The sequence below is a fragment of the Pezoporus wallicus genome, unplaced genomic scaffold (assembly GCF_028554395.1).
Source record: "Pezoporus wallicus isolate ANWC-B61680 ecotype Strahan unplaced genomic scaffold, APGP_CSIRO_Pwel_v1 contig_6223, whole genome shotgun sequence".
In the NCBI taxonomy this organism is placed as follows: Eukaryota; Metazoa; Chordata; class Aves; order Psittaciformes; family Psittacidae; genus Pezoporus; species Pezoporus wallicus.
This window is the reverse complement of record NW_026637979.1, coordinates 155019-170191: the sequence shown is the minus strand read 5'-3', so window position 1 is coordinate 170191 and position 15173 is coordinate 155019. Positions and strand designations below refer to the sequence as shown.

Genomic DNA, 15173 nt, shown 5'->3' with positions numbered 1-15173 from the left:
TTTTCATTTAATCTGTAATTGATTTTAGCAAAAAAAACATCATACAGGAAGACCTTGTGTAAGAGTTAAATCATGTTTCCAAATCACATCATTTGTATTCAGGGAAACTCATCATTTGAGTTGTTTCAGTGTAGATGAAAAAAGCACTTACACATGTGCACTAATGGAAGTACCTGCTTAAGTTCAGTTATTTCAGTGTAGCTTAAGGAGATGCTTTAAGTCAAATTCCTTCTCTTGTGGTTTAGCTTAAATTCGAATCTGTGCTTTGGCCATTCTTGTCTAATATTCAACTCATTCAGATTTAAGACCATTGTTATGACTACTGGAGTGTCGCTTCTGCTGGCCAGTAATAAGCCATCCATTTTGTGACTGTTTAATAGTGTCGTAGCTGATGTGTTCCATGGACGCTAACATTGTATAGTGTAGGTAACTTTTCCTTTTTTGCTAAAAGATTCACTTGCATTCGCTGGGCATGGGGTGGATGTGGAAATGGGAAGAATAAAAAGGCTAGCTTTTTTTTTTTTTTTTTGCCTATTATAGCTATAAATTTTATTACATGATCAGAGTAAATCCCTGGAGGTCTGATTTACTAGTTGCTACAATCCAAGAAGACAGTGGGATTATGTTATAGGCCTAATAGATGTGGTGTAGGAAATATGCTAGTAAGAGAAGAATTGAGATCAGATGTAATATTTTAGCTCCACTTGCACTGATTTGTGCACATGTGGATGCTTTCAGACAAAGGTGAAATGGAAAAAGGAATAGTAGTGGATGTCCTTGGATACTCTGACACTGATTGGACCAGTGCAAGAAATGCCATGCTAGTAAAAACATGGAATGAGTTTGTTGGACATATTTATTCATTTATATGACATTACAAGTTACATTTTTACAGTGCCACTAGGGAAAAAGTACTCATTCTAAGGAGGGATTTATGTCTGTATTTTCTGTATTACATAGACTTGCTATTTCCAGGTACTGCTATTTCCCTCATCCTGATTCAGCAAATACTTTCTACCTAGAAAATTACTTCATCATATGTTTAGTTTTCTTAACAAAGTGAGGCAATAGGGAGCAAGTTCAGACTAAAATAGGAAGGTATGAACTGTTGGTTTGTGTCTAAGTATTATGGTCTCTTTAGAGACATCTGAGTGTAAAGAGCATAATACTGTAACAGCTTAATTTACCAGCACCATACAACATACCTAAGAGTAAGTGCTCTACAGGTGCCTGAAGTATCTAAAGAGATATGCACACATTTACTTCATGCCTAATGAAAAATTAAAAATAATAAACAATTAGATTTGTTGTTGTGAATGGGAAATCATGCCTATTGATGTGAATAGCTCCCTTCCAAGCTGAGTTCAGAACCCAGGGCTACTCCTTTTACACAGGAAAAGAGCTATAGGACACAGTAGTATACTACTCATACACCTACACAGCTGAGTATGCTGTTTCCCTCTGCTCCTTTTCTTTGCCAAGAAGCAGAGTAATAAAAGAAGGTGAGGTACACAACTAACTAGGAAAATTGAGAAATTTGAGCCTTTAAATTTTGTTTCCACTGTAAATTGCAACAAAGACAAAAAATGTGACCTCTTTTCCCCTCTCCGTGATATGGAAAATCTGAAAAAAAGAGAGGTGCTCTGACAGGATTATGTGTTTAGTGTTGATGCAGACATGCGTTGCTAGAAGAGAAAATTCAAGGCAAAATGAATTAGTCATCACCAAGGTACAGTGCTTTTGCCATATGAAAACAGAATGTCTCCACAGCATCAAATACAGGAAAGTAGAAATACTTTCTTTGTCTTGTTTGTCTTTAAACTTCTATGTAAACTGAGACATTTTCAGAGAATTCACTGATTTGGACAAGTATTATTTACCAGTGGAAAGAATCCAGTCAAAAATACTTGAAAAAGTAGTCCGACAACAAAAGCTTGATATGTTTTTGATAAAGACATCATGATTTGATCACCTGAGTGATAAAGATGAATTTCCAGCTTTGTGGACAACTTATGTCTCCCAAAGAAGCCTTTTAATGTGGACCAGTAAATCCTGGAGACAAAAAGCTACAAGATCTTCACCCCATCATGCCCGTCTGCGGGAATCAGAGCCCTGCTGAGATGGGACTCTGACAAGGCAAGAGCTTGTTTGGAGAACAGGAAACAGAGACAGGGCTAGAGCTACAAGGACAAGGAGAGTAGAAAAGGGAGAGTACAAACAAAAAAAAAAGCCACCTTAGGAGCTAGAAGCTGCAAATGGCAGCCTACCAAGCAGCTTGTTCATAAAGAAGGCTTGGACACCCATGCCCGCAAATAAAGGAGATACAATATGCATGCCTGTTTCTGCATGTCATGGAGACAGGGTCATCAACAAATATTTGCTTCAGGTTTTAAAAGAAGAGACAGCTAAAATTTGTTCATTTGTGTGATACCTGCAGCAAATGCTCACCTAGAAAGGACATCTTCGAGAAATCTGAAGTGGCTTTTTCTTCATATCTAGCAGAAGCGGTTTAAAAATCCTTTCACAATTTTGACAAATGAGAAACATGCACTTCTTTGAGGGAATATGTATGTATTTTTTCTATTTTGTTGGAAAATAAAGAGCTTACTTCAGGACTGCTATAAGCTGAGTAGAATAGCAAGAAACAAAGCAATACTTTTGAAGAGACAAAACGTCTAGGATTCTGAAATCTTTTGAAAGCCAGAATTGACAGCTAAACAGCAAACAAAAACATGAAGTAGGTTTGTGCTGAGTGAACTAAACTGCTGGGGGGACTGAAACTGCTGTCCACAAACTGCCTTTAGCAACTGTCCGATTCCTCTGTCTCAGTAGCTGTTTTGATTAGAAGCTAATTATCTTATTCAAAGCCAGGCTGGAGAGAGCCTTGGGTGACATGGTCTAGTGTGAGGCACCCCTGCCCATCACAGGGGGATTGGAACTGGATGACCTTAAGGTCCTTTCCAAGCCTCACTTTTCCAAGCCTACTTTCTTATTAGTAATATTTTTATATGGCAACTTGGCACTGATTTCAGTTTAGCAGTCAAACACCATATGGAATTGAATAATCAAACATTGCATTTAAAGAGGCTGCAATAAAACATCTTGACTCATATAAATTTTTATTTTTTGTCTTCATTTCCTGGAAACAGATTCTTTTCCTTCTTTTGGAGAATTGAATATTCATTTTTTTAATTGAAAATATGACCAAAACTGATTATTGTCTTACACCACTTTTTTACACAGACATCAGTAAGCGCACAGACACCCAGCTGATGGCCAAGGAGTCTGAGTTCTGTAGACAAAGCTCCGTGGAAATCTTTCTCAGCTCTGAGTTTTCCATACTCTTCATTTGCGCCAAGCAAGGTTGCAGAGTGGATTCCTGTTGTCCTGGTACTGTAAAGAAGACTGTTCCCACAGTCAGGAGGAGGTATATCTCAGTCATACAGTGCAAACCAGATGGAGAGCTGGCTTTAGTATTTTGAGAAGATTTGGAGGTGCTAGTGGTGGTATCAGCATGTGCCCATGGTGCTGAGATAGATCCCATTTGAGAAACCAGTCTCCATTCCTTGCTCTGATGAGAAAACACTATTTATGACTGCCAGATTAATATTAATAACGTATTCTGGACATAATATTTTGTTATATGCCATCAGAGTGAAGATCCGTGGGGCATTGCTCGTATCATGGCTATGGCTGGGCAAGCTGTTATTTCTCTTGTAGCAGAAGTCATGTCATGTATCTTGGTTAAATCACACAACAGATCCCAGTGAGTCAATCTGTCTTGCTGGTTTTCTCAGAAAATTGAGGACAGGTTGTGTCAGAACTCCTCTGTTCCATTTCCAAGGTAAAAGCCTTCTGCAGAAGACATTCTGAGACCGTTATTAGACACATCTATAGACTACATCACCTCTGTTTGACCACCTATTTTCTTGTCCTTGTGCCTGAACCCTGTGTGTTGATGAGGGTATTGATGGGATCTTTTCTGACTGATAAGTCAGGGTGCCACCTGGATAGAAGGTACCCAAATCAGGCTCACAAGCATTTGCATTTTCACCTTTGAACGCACATCCTGTGGGAGCTGCTTGGAAGCTGGCACTTGAGACAGGCAAGAGATGCTTAATTTGGGACTAGGAGTATCTCAGTGAGCTTTGTGGCTTGGTGATCCTGTGCCTTGTTCTCCTTGAAGAAGTGGGAGCTGTGAAATAGTTGGTGGTGTGGTCATGTGTCTTGATTTTCTATGGCAGCTGCATAATCTGGAAAAAATGGAAGCAGTTTTGGGGCAAAAGCATGAGCACATGACCTTTGAAGTGTCACCTGGTTCTGGGGACAGTCCAGCAGCTCTAAACAGGTCAATGAGAAGCTCAAAGACCTCTCAGGGCCTTCTCCTTGATATGCTTATTGTTTTGCATGGCTTTGAAGGCCTCTGTGGATGACACCACTTTATTCTCTTCACACAAGGGAGGACATTTGCTGTTGCAAAGCTTGTCAGGAGCCTATGGATAGGAAAGATACCATTTCTCAGCAGCCCTACTTGTCTGTGCTGAACCTGGTTGCTACAGGAGTTTTTTGGTGTAGCATGCTCTGGCAGGGAGAAACCAAGTTTAGGCAATGAGGTGTTTTAACTATTATCCCCCACTTCTCTGATCCTTTTGTTTCAGGGAATTTGAATTGTTCATTCTCAGACTCCAGCATATAAGAGGGAGGTGTGTATGAGGAGGTTAAGTAACTTGTGGCGAGCCCATTGTCTTCTTTTCCAAGAGTATTCACATGATGAGGGAAGAATGTGCGGTGATGTATGACAGAGCCAAACTGTAAGCCCCACCCAGAATTATATAGGAACATGGGGGGGGGGGGGGGGGTAGGATGTGGGGGAGGGTGTGAGGGGCATGGGGTGGGTTTTTGCGGGGAGGCAGGCAACACAGGCTTGAAAATGCTGTGTTAATTGCACAGGAACGTGGGCACACAACTCTGTCAGGCTCCCAGGTTTATTTCTTGGGCATAGCCATCTACAGTGACACACTGCTAACAGTGTGTATGGGAAAGAGAGCATCAAAAAGATATGCCCTTTGGACTGGAAATATAGGGGGTGAGATAGGGCTTAAAAAAAGCAGGTTCCCTACACCCTCTTGGTGAATAGGGTGTAGAATAGAATATAGAGTAGATGAGATAGAGATAAAGAGAATAGAGATAGAAAAAGAGATAGAGAGATACAGAGAGAAACAGAGATAGAGACAGAGACAGAGATAGGGATAGAGGTGAAGAGAGGTAGAGATAGAGATGATAGAGACAGAGATATAGAGATGATAGAGATAGATAGAGATAGAGATAGAGGAGACAGAGACAGGGCAGGATAGGATAGGATAGGACAGATCAGAATTAATAAAAAGAATAGAAGAATGAAGAATGTAGAATAGAATATAAGGATTATAAAATATAAAATACAATCGTTCAGTTGGAAAGGACCTCCAGTGATCACCTAGTCCAACTGCCTGACCAGTTCAGGGCTGACTGAAAGTTAAAGCATGTTGTTAAGGGCATTGCCCAAATGCCTCTTCAACACTGACAGGCTTGGGGCAGAGAGACCGAACCAAGCTGGGGGCGGGCATTATCCTGAGCACAGGAGCCCTCCCGCATCTGTCCCCGAGAGCTCTGCAGACTGCAGAGCGCCGGTGCCTGACAGCTCTGCTCCGCGAGGAACCGTTCTGCCATGCCCCTGGACCCGCACCCCTGAGCCCCGCCGCCCCCCTTCATTCCCATTCCAGTCGCTTCGGGGACTGCTGTTCCAGCTCTCCCGCTGCCGATACCGGGGTGGGCAGCAGCAGAGCCCCAGGCCGGCTGTGGCATCGTAAAGGTAGAGCGTATGGCTCTGATTCGACAAGTAGCGCTCGCAGCACGCGCATCCCCTTCAGATGCCGTCCAGAATTCGGGATGAACCATGGATGATCTTAAAGGTCTTTTCCAACCTAGTTGATTTTATGACTCTATGTATCGCTGCAGCAAACTGCAGGGAGGGGGACCCGATCACCTCCAAACACCCCTCCCCCCCCCCCCCCCCCCTGCTTTCCTCAGCCTCCTCCTGGACTGGAAACGTCGCTGGATAGCGAGAGAACTGATCTGAGCTCGGTGAAATCCAAGCGAAGGAAGAGGGAGGAGGAGGAGGCTCTGCTCCCTTCCCATCTTCTTTCTTGCCTCTCCAACTCCTTCTAAGACCTCGGGGATTAGAAGGAAGGGGATCTCCGGGAAAGACCCAGAGCAGAGGATGCGGGCCCGCTCTCCCACCCTCTCCCTTTTACAGGAATCCGTATTTGCAGAGATGTCCCCTGCTGTACACACACAGTGGCTCCTACTAAATGCAAGGACGCGATTGCAGAAAGCATCAGCTCGCTCACAACCTCCCTTCCTTCCCTGCCGGCAAGGGGCGAGAAAAGCTGGGGATTCTGCAAAAAGCCGGGATGGGGCTGGGGTGTGTGTGCATGAGATCATACGCACCCCCCGAAGGGCTGGGGAGCGCCGAAGCAAGGGGCGGGGGAGCCGGGGGCAGGGGGAGGGATGGAGCCCGGCTCCCGCAACGAGGGGAGGAGGAAGGAGGGATCGTGTTGGTGGGATGGTCCGGAAGTCCTGTGATAAAAAGAGGGGCGCGGGGGAAAAAGTAGGGAGCAGCTCTGGACTCCTTTGCGCTGCCTTCTCATCCCCGAACACGCAACTTCCCCGGCACTTCCCTTGAGCGCACGGGAGCCGATAGGACCGGAGCGGAGCTGCCGCAGGGACCTGACATCGGCCCGGCCCGGCTCATCTCAGCTCATCCCAGCTAAGGAAAGCTCTTCCCAGCTCAGCACATCACTCGCCCGCCGAGCGAGGTACCGGCGCCGGGGCGGGATGGACCGTGCTGTGTTGTACCGTACAATACCGTGCCTTGCTGGTGTGCGGAGCGGCAGCGGGCACGCAGGGACGGGGAAGCCCTTCTTGTCGTTGTCCCCGGAGCTGGCGGGCCCCGTGGTGCCTGTGCCGGGCGGGGAGCAGCCACCGAACCGAGCGCACCGCTCCCAGCCTTGTCAACCTTGAGCCGTCCCGGGTGTTCCCGAGGAGGTGAAGCCCTCGCTGGCGTTGAGCCGGGGAGAGGCTTCTGAGGGATCAAGGTGCAGGATCCTTCCCCGCATCCGTTATCTCTATCCCGCCTCTCCCGCCGGCACTCGCGGATGCTTCACCTTCAAATGCCCCCTCGGCGGTCCTCGGCGGAGCTGCGGCTCCCGAGATCGCCCTCGGAAAACCGAGAAGACGACAAAGCAGACGGGGAAAACGAGGAAGTTCAGAGGTTTAACGCCTTCCTCCCCTCCTGCAGGAGGAAAGCCCTGAGGAGCATCACACGGCTCCTCCAGGATCAGTCCCGTGTTCCCTTCCCTCCTCCTCCTCCCCCTTTCCTGATCATCCAGCTTTGCTCCCCCAGTGCCTTGTCCTGCAAACCCAAGGTCTACAGGTATGGCAGGTTAGAAACTTGCCTGCACCCAGACAAGGGGAGAAAAGTGAGACTGAGAAGAGGCTGAGAAAGACCAGGCATCAGCGTTTTCTCCTCCTAGAGAAACCATTGCTCTTACAGTTGTGCTTCTCTGCAGGGTGCCCTTCAGGACTCCTGATCCCTGTGCATCTGAGGTGTGAAGGTGGGCAGCACCGTTAAGCCATCGTCATGGACTTCGTCATGAAACAAGCTCTAGGAGGTAAGTGCAGTTGGCACAAAAGGGGCCTCCCATCCTTCCATCCCCTTCCCTTTGCATCTTGGCAAGAGAGGGTCCCTGTGAATCTCTATAAGGGTCTGCAGCTGGAAGAGCTGTTTGGAAACACATGCCTCTCACGGAGTCATGATCCCAGAGCCAAGTGTCTGAAGGATCTGGGCATGAGAGGGCAGCAACAAGCAGACACCAAAGTGCCATGTCAGGGGAGAGATCTCCACCACAAGGTGCGCAGGGCCTGGGTCATGCCCTATCTGGCACTTCACTTGCTCCATAGTGCAGAGGTCTTGCCTTTCTTCATGTCATACTGCTGAGGTGGGTATTACAAAGGCTGCAGGAAGTTTTAGCTAGGGTAAACCCAAAGGGTAGCATTTTGTCCATGTGCATAAGCCTTCTCTTTATCCTCTCCCCCCCAGACCTCGACCAAAAAAACAGTCAGTGCAGAAATGTTTGTACCTAGTGTTTGGAGATTTATTTTTAATAAGACAGTCACTGCAATATGCAGTGATTAAATATTAATAAAATATCCCCCACATATGCACCATACATGGATTTTGGTCTAACCCCAAATATATTTTTGACATATTTCCTTCCATGTGTGATTAACTGTTTTAACCTAATGGTGGGAAATAGAAAAGGCAATGGTGTATGTGTATGGGGAAACTGAAAACAATGCAGAAGTATTTGGGGATGAGATTGTTTTGTTCTGCCACAGTTAACATTGCCTTTCTGTGCTGCTTGGCCTGAACATTCAGTCCAAGCAATGCTGTCACTGTGATGATGATGCTGAATGATGGCTGCTGTTGGGAACTGGAATATTTGGCCTCAGAGGAAGTCACTGAGGTTGATCTGATCATTCTTTTTTGTACTGTACCTCATGTGTGAGTTTTTCATTGATTTTCATTGATTTTCCTTTGGAGAAACTGTAGAGTCATGGAAGTGTGAGAGTACTTTGTGCATAATGTTACTCTATTGATGTCATATGCAGCTTCAGCATTTACTGCAGGGCTCTCTCCCATGGGATGGGAGCAAGATTTTGATCCTTGAAAGCAAATGAACTGTTTGAGGGTTTTTTTGTTTGTTTTGGTTTTGCTGTTGTTTTTAACACCAAGAGAGCAATATTCTCACAGTTAAGACTAGAACAAGCAACCCAAGTTTTATCTAGGGTGTTTTGAATGGGAAGATTCTACTGGAGAAGAAAAGGTCTAATTTGAGTGTGCAAAATAGCTAGATATGGAGATATATATGTGGAAAGATAGCAGTTTGTATGGTAGCAGTGTTACATTTCATTACTCTCCAGAACCTGTTTTGAAGGGGAAGTAGTTTTGGGAAGAGTAGATTTTGCACTGTTTACTACTGCTTGCACAGAAATGACCACCTGTACCTGCAAACTGGAGATACAGCCACTGCAGCTGAAGATCTGTTAATCCACCAAGGGAAATAACTGCTTAGAGACTGCAGTTAAAGTCAGGGGAGGATGGCTGCAGCAGAGCAGTAATGGCTGAGGTGTATGCTTTTCTGTGCAGCTTAATTTCTAACCTGAGCTGGAGGCAGTGCCTGCCCATGCTTATAACATCCACCCTGGACAGACATTCATTCTAACATAATGTTGCATGCCAGAGTCAGGATTGGCATCATAAAAGGAGAAGGCAAAGTTTGAGTTCCTGATGTCTGTCAAGATGTTGTCCAGAGCACCAGCTCTTCTGCCGGTGACTTAATGTGTCAGGAACTTGCCTACTTAATAAACGAGAAGTCTCTGCAGAGTGGTAAAAACCAGGAAATGCTCATTCATTAAGCAGAGACCTGTTTTTAAATTAGAAATAATTTCTAAGAGGAAAACCACCGTCTCCCAGGGCAAACAGAACATGGAAAGCAAAGCTAGTTTTGGACACTTGTTTCCCACTGAAGCTAAAGCCCAAGCTGGCTGCACTGGCACAGTAAGATAAGGGCTAAAGGTTGCAGTTTCCTTAATTATGGGGCCAGAACCCTTTTGTTTGCTGGTTCTGACATCCACAGGGAGATGCTCAAACTGAGCAAAGCACCAAACCTCTGGTGGGTAACAGGCTTGCTTCGGCTAGGATACATGGTGTGATCTTCTAGTGGGCTTTTTCATTATTCACACTTCTAGCAAGATCTTCCCTTGGATTTTGTGTTTTTTTTGACTTCAGTTTCATGAGGCTTTTCCCAGAACATCTCCAAATTCATTTTGCTGCCTGCCTGAGATTTTTTGAATGGTGTGAAAGTTCTTTTTCAATTCTCAGAATCTCTTCTGGCTACCCTGGAAGAAACAAAAAATACTGCAATTTTGTCAGTGAGGTCCAGTTTACAGAGAATCAGACTTGCTATAGATATCACTTGGAGATCACCTTCAGCTATGATAGCTTAACCCTTTCACTATCTCAGCCACAACAAAAGCCAGTGGACTTCCTTGTGTAATCATTATGGTCATGATATTTTCTCTTCCCAGCATCCAGCACCAAAGTGGGGCCTAGACCAGAGCTTATGGTAGCTCAGAGCCTGGATCTGAGAGCTGCTTGCAGGTTGTGTGTTTTTCTGCTTTCCTGATGGACAGGACCGTACAGGGCTCTGAAGTATATTTGGACTTTGGGACCAGATTTTGCCATACTAGAGTTTAGTTAGAGTATGTCCTGGGAGGAAAACTTCATTGCTTTCCCACCTCCTCACTCATTAGTAGAACATTTCTGTGGGAGTTCTCCTGTTGTCTTTGAAGCTATCCTTGAGGATGTTGCCCTGTGCCATTAGAGACAAGGATATCAGATTTGGTTTTTCTTGGAGTTTTGCCAGTCAGAGAAGAAGTCAGTGATGTGTCTTGAAAGGTAAGTGAGCTAAGTTAGGAAGCAAGGATAGGCAGTTATGTTGTATAGAGTTGCTTGGCTTGGAAGTCTGTATGACTGGAAAATTTGCATTTTGTGAAATCAGTTTTGCAGGTTACTGTGTTGTGAAAGAAGAATGTGTCCTTGCCCTGACTTGTTATTAAAGGGCATCTGTTTCTGTGCAGTGGAAGGCTGTACTCTGCTATACTGCTGCACTGGGATTTTGCTACTCATATTGGCAGCAGAATCTGCATGGCGATTGACCATTTGAAATGTGTCTTTGCAAATCCCTGTCCCCTTCAAGGCAAAATCCTTGTCCCTATCATTAGCAGTGGAGACTGGCTGAGGAAAAGCTGTGCAAAATATGAGCTCATTTGGCCAATTTGCTTCCATGGCTTGTTTTGTTCTTCTTAGGCATTTTCAATACCCTATTTGAAAGTCACCTCATTTATTGTCTGACAATGTCAGAAGCTACAGAGATACAATGCAGTCATGATGCTTATTAGCTGTGTAGGACAACAAGAAGAAAATAGCAAGAAGAAACCCAGAGGCTTACAATTGTGGCTTCTTCTTGCACAAAAGTAACAGGGACAGCAAAGGGGTATTTTGTAACTGATCCTGTCACACCAGCAGACACTGACATAGGTATGCAGGAAGGGTGATCAGTCACTTTACTGTTCCTGCGACAGTTCACTAAATGAAGACAATCAGAGTGATTTAATGATTGTGTTTTACATTAGGATTGCTCTTTACCAAGCCAGAGCAGACTTCTGAAGCACTCTCATAATGACCAAGGTGTCTATCTTTCCAGGAAAAAACTGGTAGTGGAGGACCTGGAGGAATTCAGCCATAGTGTTTTTCACTGGGAATTGTTTATTTCTTTATAGATTTTTGTGAAAGCAAAGGTTGCGTTAACAGCTGTGTTATACTCCCATGTCATACTGCATTGTCTCACTTCTGTCACTAGTGTCTTGGACAAATAGGGAAAAGGGACCAAAGTAGAAGACAGTAAAATTCATGAAGCTCTGCTAGCTGCCATCCTATAGCTGGGAGACTTGAGGGACAAGGGTCTCTAGTCATTTTCAAATGGAAAGAGAGGAAAGGGGAGGTGAGTAGGATTTATCTGAGGTGGGATCATGATGTGGTTGAAGAGGGAGAGATTTCTTAGGGCAGAATCTAGCACTGTGAATGCCATTCTGTGAAGATATGGATATACAGAACACACAATAGCTCTAACTCTATTATATGATGCTGCGCAGGGGGCTTCTAATGTGCTCCTTTTATTGACATGGATAGGAGACGTGTCTAGCTGTGATGTCTGCCTTAATTAGTGACTTTTCCTAATGGCAGCCTGTGGATAAATCAGGTAACTCATTTCATATACAATAATGCAGATGAATGGTACTGTCTACAATTCTTTTTCATACTACCCATACTCCTTGAACTCATTGTGCAATGCAAGCTCCACCAGGAGGGAGGCTTCATTTGATTTTTCTGGATAGATATTCACTGGTTTATATTGCAGGTATAAATTTCTGTTTTATTGGCTGCAGCTTCGAGTGAAGACTACAGCTTAGCATTCACTTCTTTATCTGTGAGGATTCAGTGGAGATTTGGTTTGGTTCATAATAATTGTTAAAATACTGCAGGCAGAAGACAAATGCAAAACCATATTGCCATCTGGAAGTTGTCAGCAAGGGGGACTGCCTACTTCATGTTCCTTACTGGCAGCTTTGATTCAGCTAGGTATACCACAAAGTACAGTCCAAAGAAAGTCTAAAGTGCCTTTGTTCCCTAAGATAGGCAGGGATCTAAACCTTCCTGAAGATGATGGGCTTGAAGTCACTGTTCATAAGCTCTGAAAAAACAGCCCCTATGCTAAGCTTACGTTAATGAATGTGTGACTACGTGTGAGTGCCATCTAAGCCTGAATGGAAGCTGTACATCTTAGCAGTGGACTTCTCTGTGGTTTGTGAAGTGTGTATTTTGCTGCTACATTTGCCTTACTTCAGTTTCTTGTGATGTCAGGATGAAGTCCTTGATTTTCACTAGAGAAGTCAGTGAGATTGAGTGCAGTCAGAGGCAATATAGATGTGCCTAGGGTGGAACAGACAGTGAAACAAACACAGCGGTTTCTTCTCCTCTTCCAACTCAGCCTCTTGTTTCTCACGTGCAGTTCTCGGCTGAGCCTCTTTCCTGTTCTGGGACCTCATGCATCATCTAGAGTGTGTGCCACTGCTGATGTTAATGTATGAAGTTCTGGAGCAGGACTGAAACTGTAATGCAGAATGGCAAATTATAGTGCCAACATGCAGTGATGATGTTTACTTCTGGGGTCTCTATTGCCTATAGTCCTTGAAACCTGTGATAGATGAGGTCTTTCTTTTTGCAGTCAGGTGCTTCCATATCACATAGGCTGAAGAAGCTGAGATGAGACAGGAGTTCTCCAGCCCATATTCAAAGTGGTAAATGTGGGTGGCCCATCTACTTTTGTTCTCAGATAACTTCTGCCTGTATTGCATGCAGCTCTAGGCCCCACAATTTAGGCATGATGTTAAGGTATTTGATTGGGTGCAGGGAGGGCACCAAAAATGGTGAAAGGGCTGGAGAGCATATCCTGTGCGGAGCAGCTGAGGACTCATAGTCCAGAAGATGCTATGAGGATGCTTCAAGGGCTGGAGCACCTCTGCTGTGGAGACAGGCTGAGAGCCTGGAGAAGAGAAGGCTCCAGGGAGACTTTGGAGCATCTTCCAGTGCCTAAAGGGGTCAGAAAAAAATCTGGAGAGGGGCTTTTGACAAGGGCCTGTAGGGACAGGACAAGGGAAATGGCTTTAAACTGCCAGAGGGGAGATTGAGATGACACCTTAGGCAGAAGTTCTTCCCTGCAAGGGTGGTGAGGCCCTGGCACACGTTGCCCAGAGAAGCTGTGGCTGCCCCATTCCTGGCAATGTTCAAGGCCAGGCTGGACAGGGCTTGGAGCAACCTGGTCTAGTGGAAGGTGTTCCTTCCTGTGGCAGGGGGTGGGACTGGATGAGCTTTAAGGTCCCTTCCAACCCAAACCACTCTGTGATTCTGTGAGTCTGTGATTTTATGATTCTATGACTATAGGTTTGTGTAGTTTGGAGAAAAGCAGGCTAAGAGGTGTCCTTATTGCTCTCTAAAGCTGCCTGAGGAGGTGAAGTGGAGGCTGAGGATTTCATCCCTTCGTCCTGGTGACTGGATATGTGGGAATGGTTTAAAGCTGCATCACAGGAGGTTCAGATTTGACATTACGAAATATTTCTTTACTGTATGGGTGGTCAAACACTAGAGACACTGAAACAGGTTGCCCAGGGCAGTTGTGGATGCCCCATCCCTGGAAATGTCTGTGGGAGGTGGTGGATGCCCCAAGCCTGTCAGTGTTGAAGAAGGACTTGGACAATGCCCTTCATGACATGCTTTAACTTTTGGTCATCTCTAAAGAAGTCAGCTGGACTAGATGATGGTTTAAGGTCCCTTCCACTATGTTATGTGGAATATATTATATTACATATATACCACACATATATAGGAACTGTATTATCTTATACTATTAAGTTCTAAAGTGAGTAAAATATGAATTCTGCAGCCCTGGTTTGTAGTATGGTTGTGTTGTTGATCTAACATCTTCTGGGTCTTCTTCAGTGCTTAGAGTGTATGTATTTTAACAACATTATGAAGAGGTAGATATCTGATAGATACATTTTTCACAAGGAATGGTTTTATAAGCCTTTTTCTTCCTAATGTGTATTGCTGGCAAAGAAATTTTCTTTAAGAAATTGGATTAAGTTGAGTGCAATCATGATGTCTGTGACAGAGGAAAGGATAGAAAACAAAATCCCATGTAGGTGACTCAGTGCTTCCAGAAAAACAAAACATAGATGCACTTAGCTGTTAAAGGCTGATTAATCTATACCAGCCTTGGATCTTCCCTCTTAATTTATTTGATGCCAGATCCTCCATAGCAATCTGTAGGGCTTAGTTATTCAGGGATTCCCATTGACACCAAAAAGCAAGATGTCTTTCAAGGAAACAAGTCACCAACTGTGGAGATGATACTGATGAAACAGCTACAGGGACACTCGTACGATTTTTTCACCTAGGATCCAACTCAAAAGGAGGAAAACTGGCTAGGCCCTTTCTTCCTGTGCCTTTCTTGAGAAACTTTCCTTTTATTTTTGCTTGCCTCCATTGGGACTGTTGCTGTTATAATCATATTGATGGTCTCACTTGTGTATGCTGGGATCTTACTTATGCTTGTCTTATTTGTAAGCAGGCACTGAGATCAGAGTGTGCTTATTTAGTATTCCTGGATGAAATAAGCAACCTTCAGCCTGCTGATAGTAGAAGTATGGCACAAAGAGCTTAATTAAGATTTCTCCTGCTGAGCATCTGCTTGACAAGAGCCTGCTTGGAGTGCAGTTACAAGGATAAGCAGGAAATTTTCTCTCTCAGAGAGGGGAGAGCGGGAGAAAAAAGGAAGTTTCATATGCACTATGGTGTATTATGGAGTTTATCTAGTATTTCTTCATGGCAGAACAAAAGATGCTTCTCTTTGATCCTCTGTTCATTTCAAAGGAAGTTCTGACACTTTTCA

General features: G+C 44.5%; 1 protein-coding gene across 1 annotated transcript in view; it reads left to right on the top strand.

The window, feature by feature from the left end:
- Nucleotides 1–7563: 7563 nt before the first annotated feature.
- The window catches only part of CPLX1 (complexin 1), a 105002-nt gene continuing 97392 nt past the window's right edge, over nt 7564–15173 (top strand). The window contains exon 1 of the mRNA XM_057408582.1: nt 7564–7712. Within this exon, the coding sequence (XP_057264565.1) occupies nt 7682–7712 (31 nt within the window). The 5' untranslated portion in view covers nt 7564–7681. The remainder of the gene's footprint in view (nt 7713–15173) is intronic.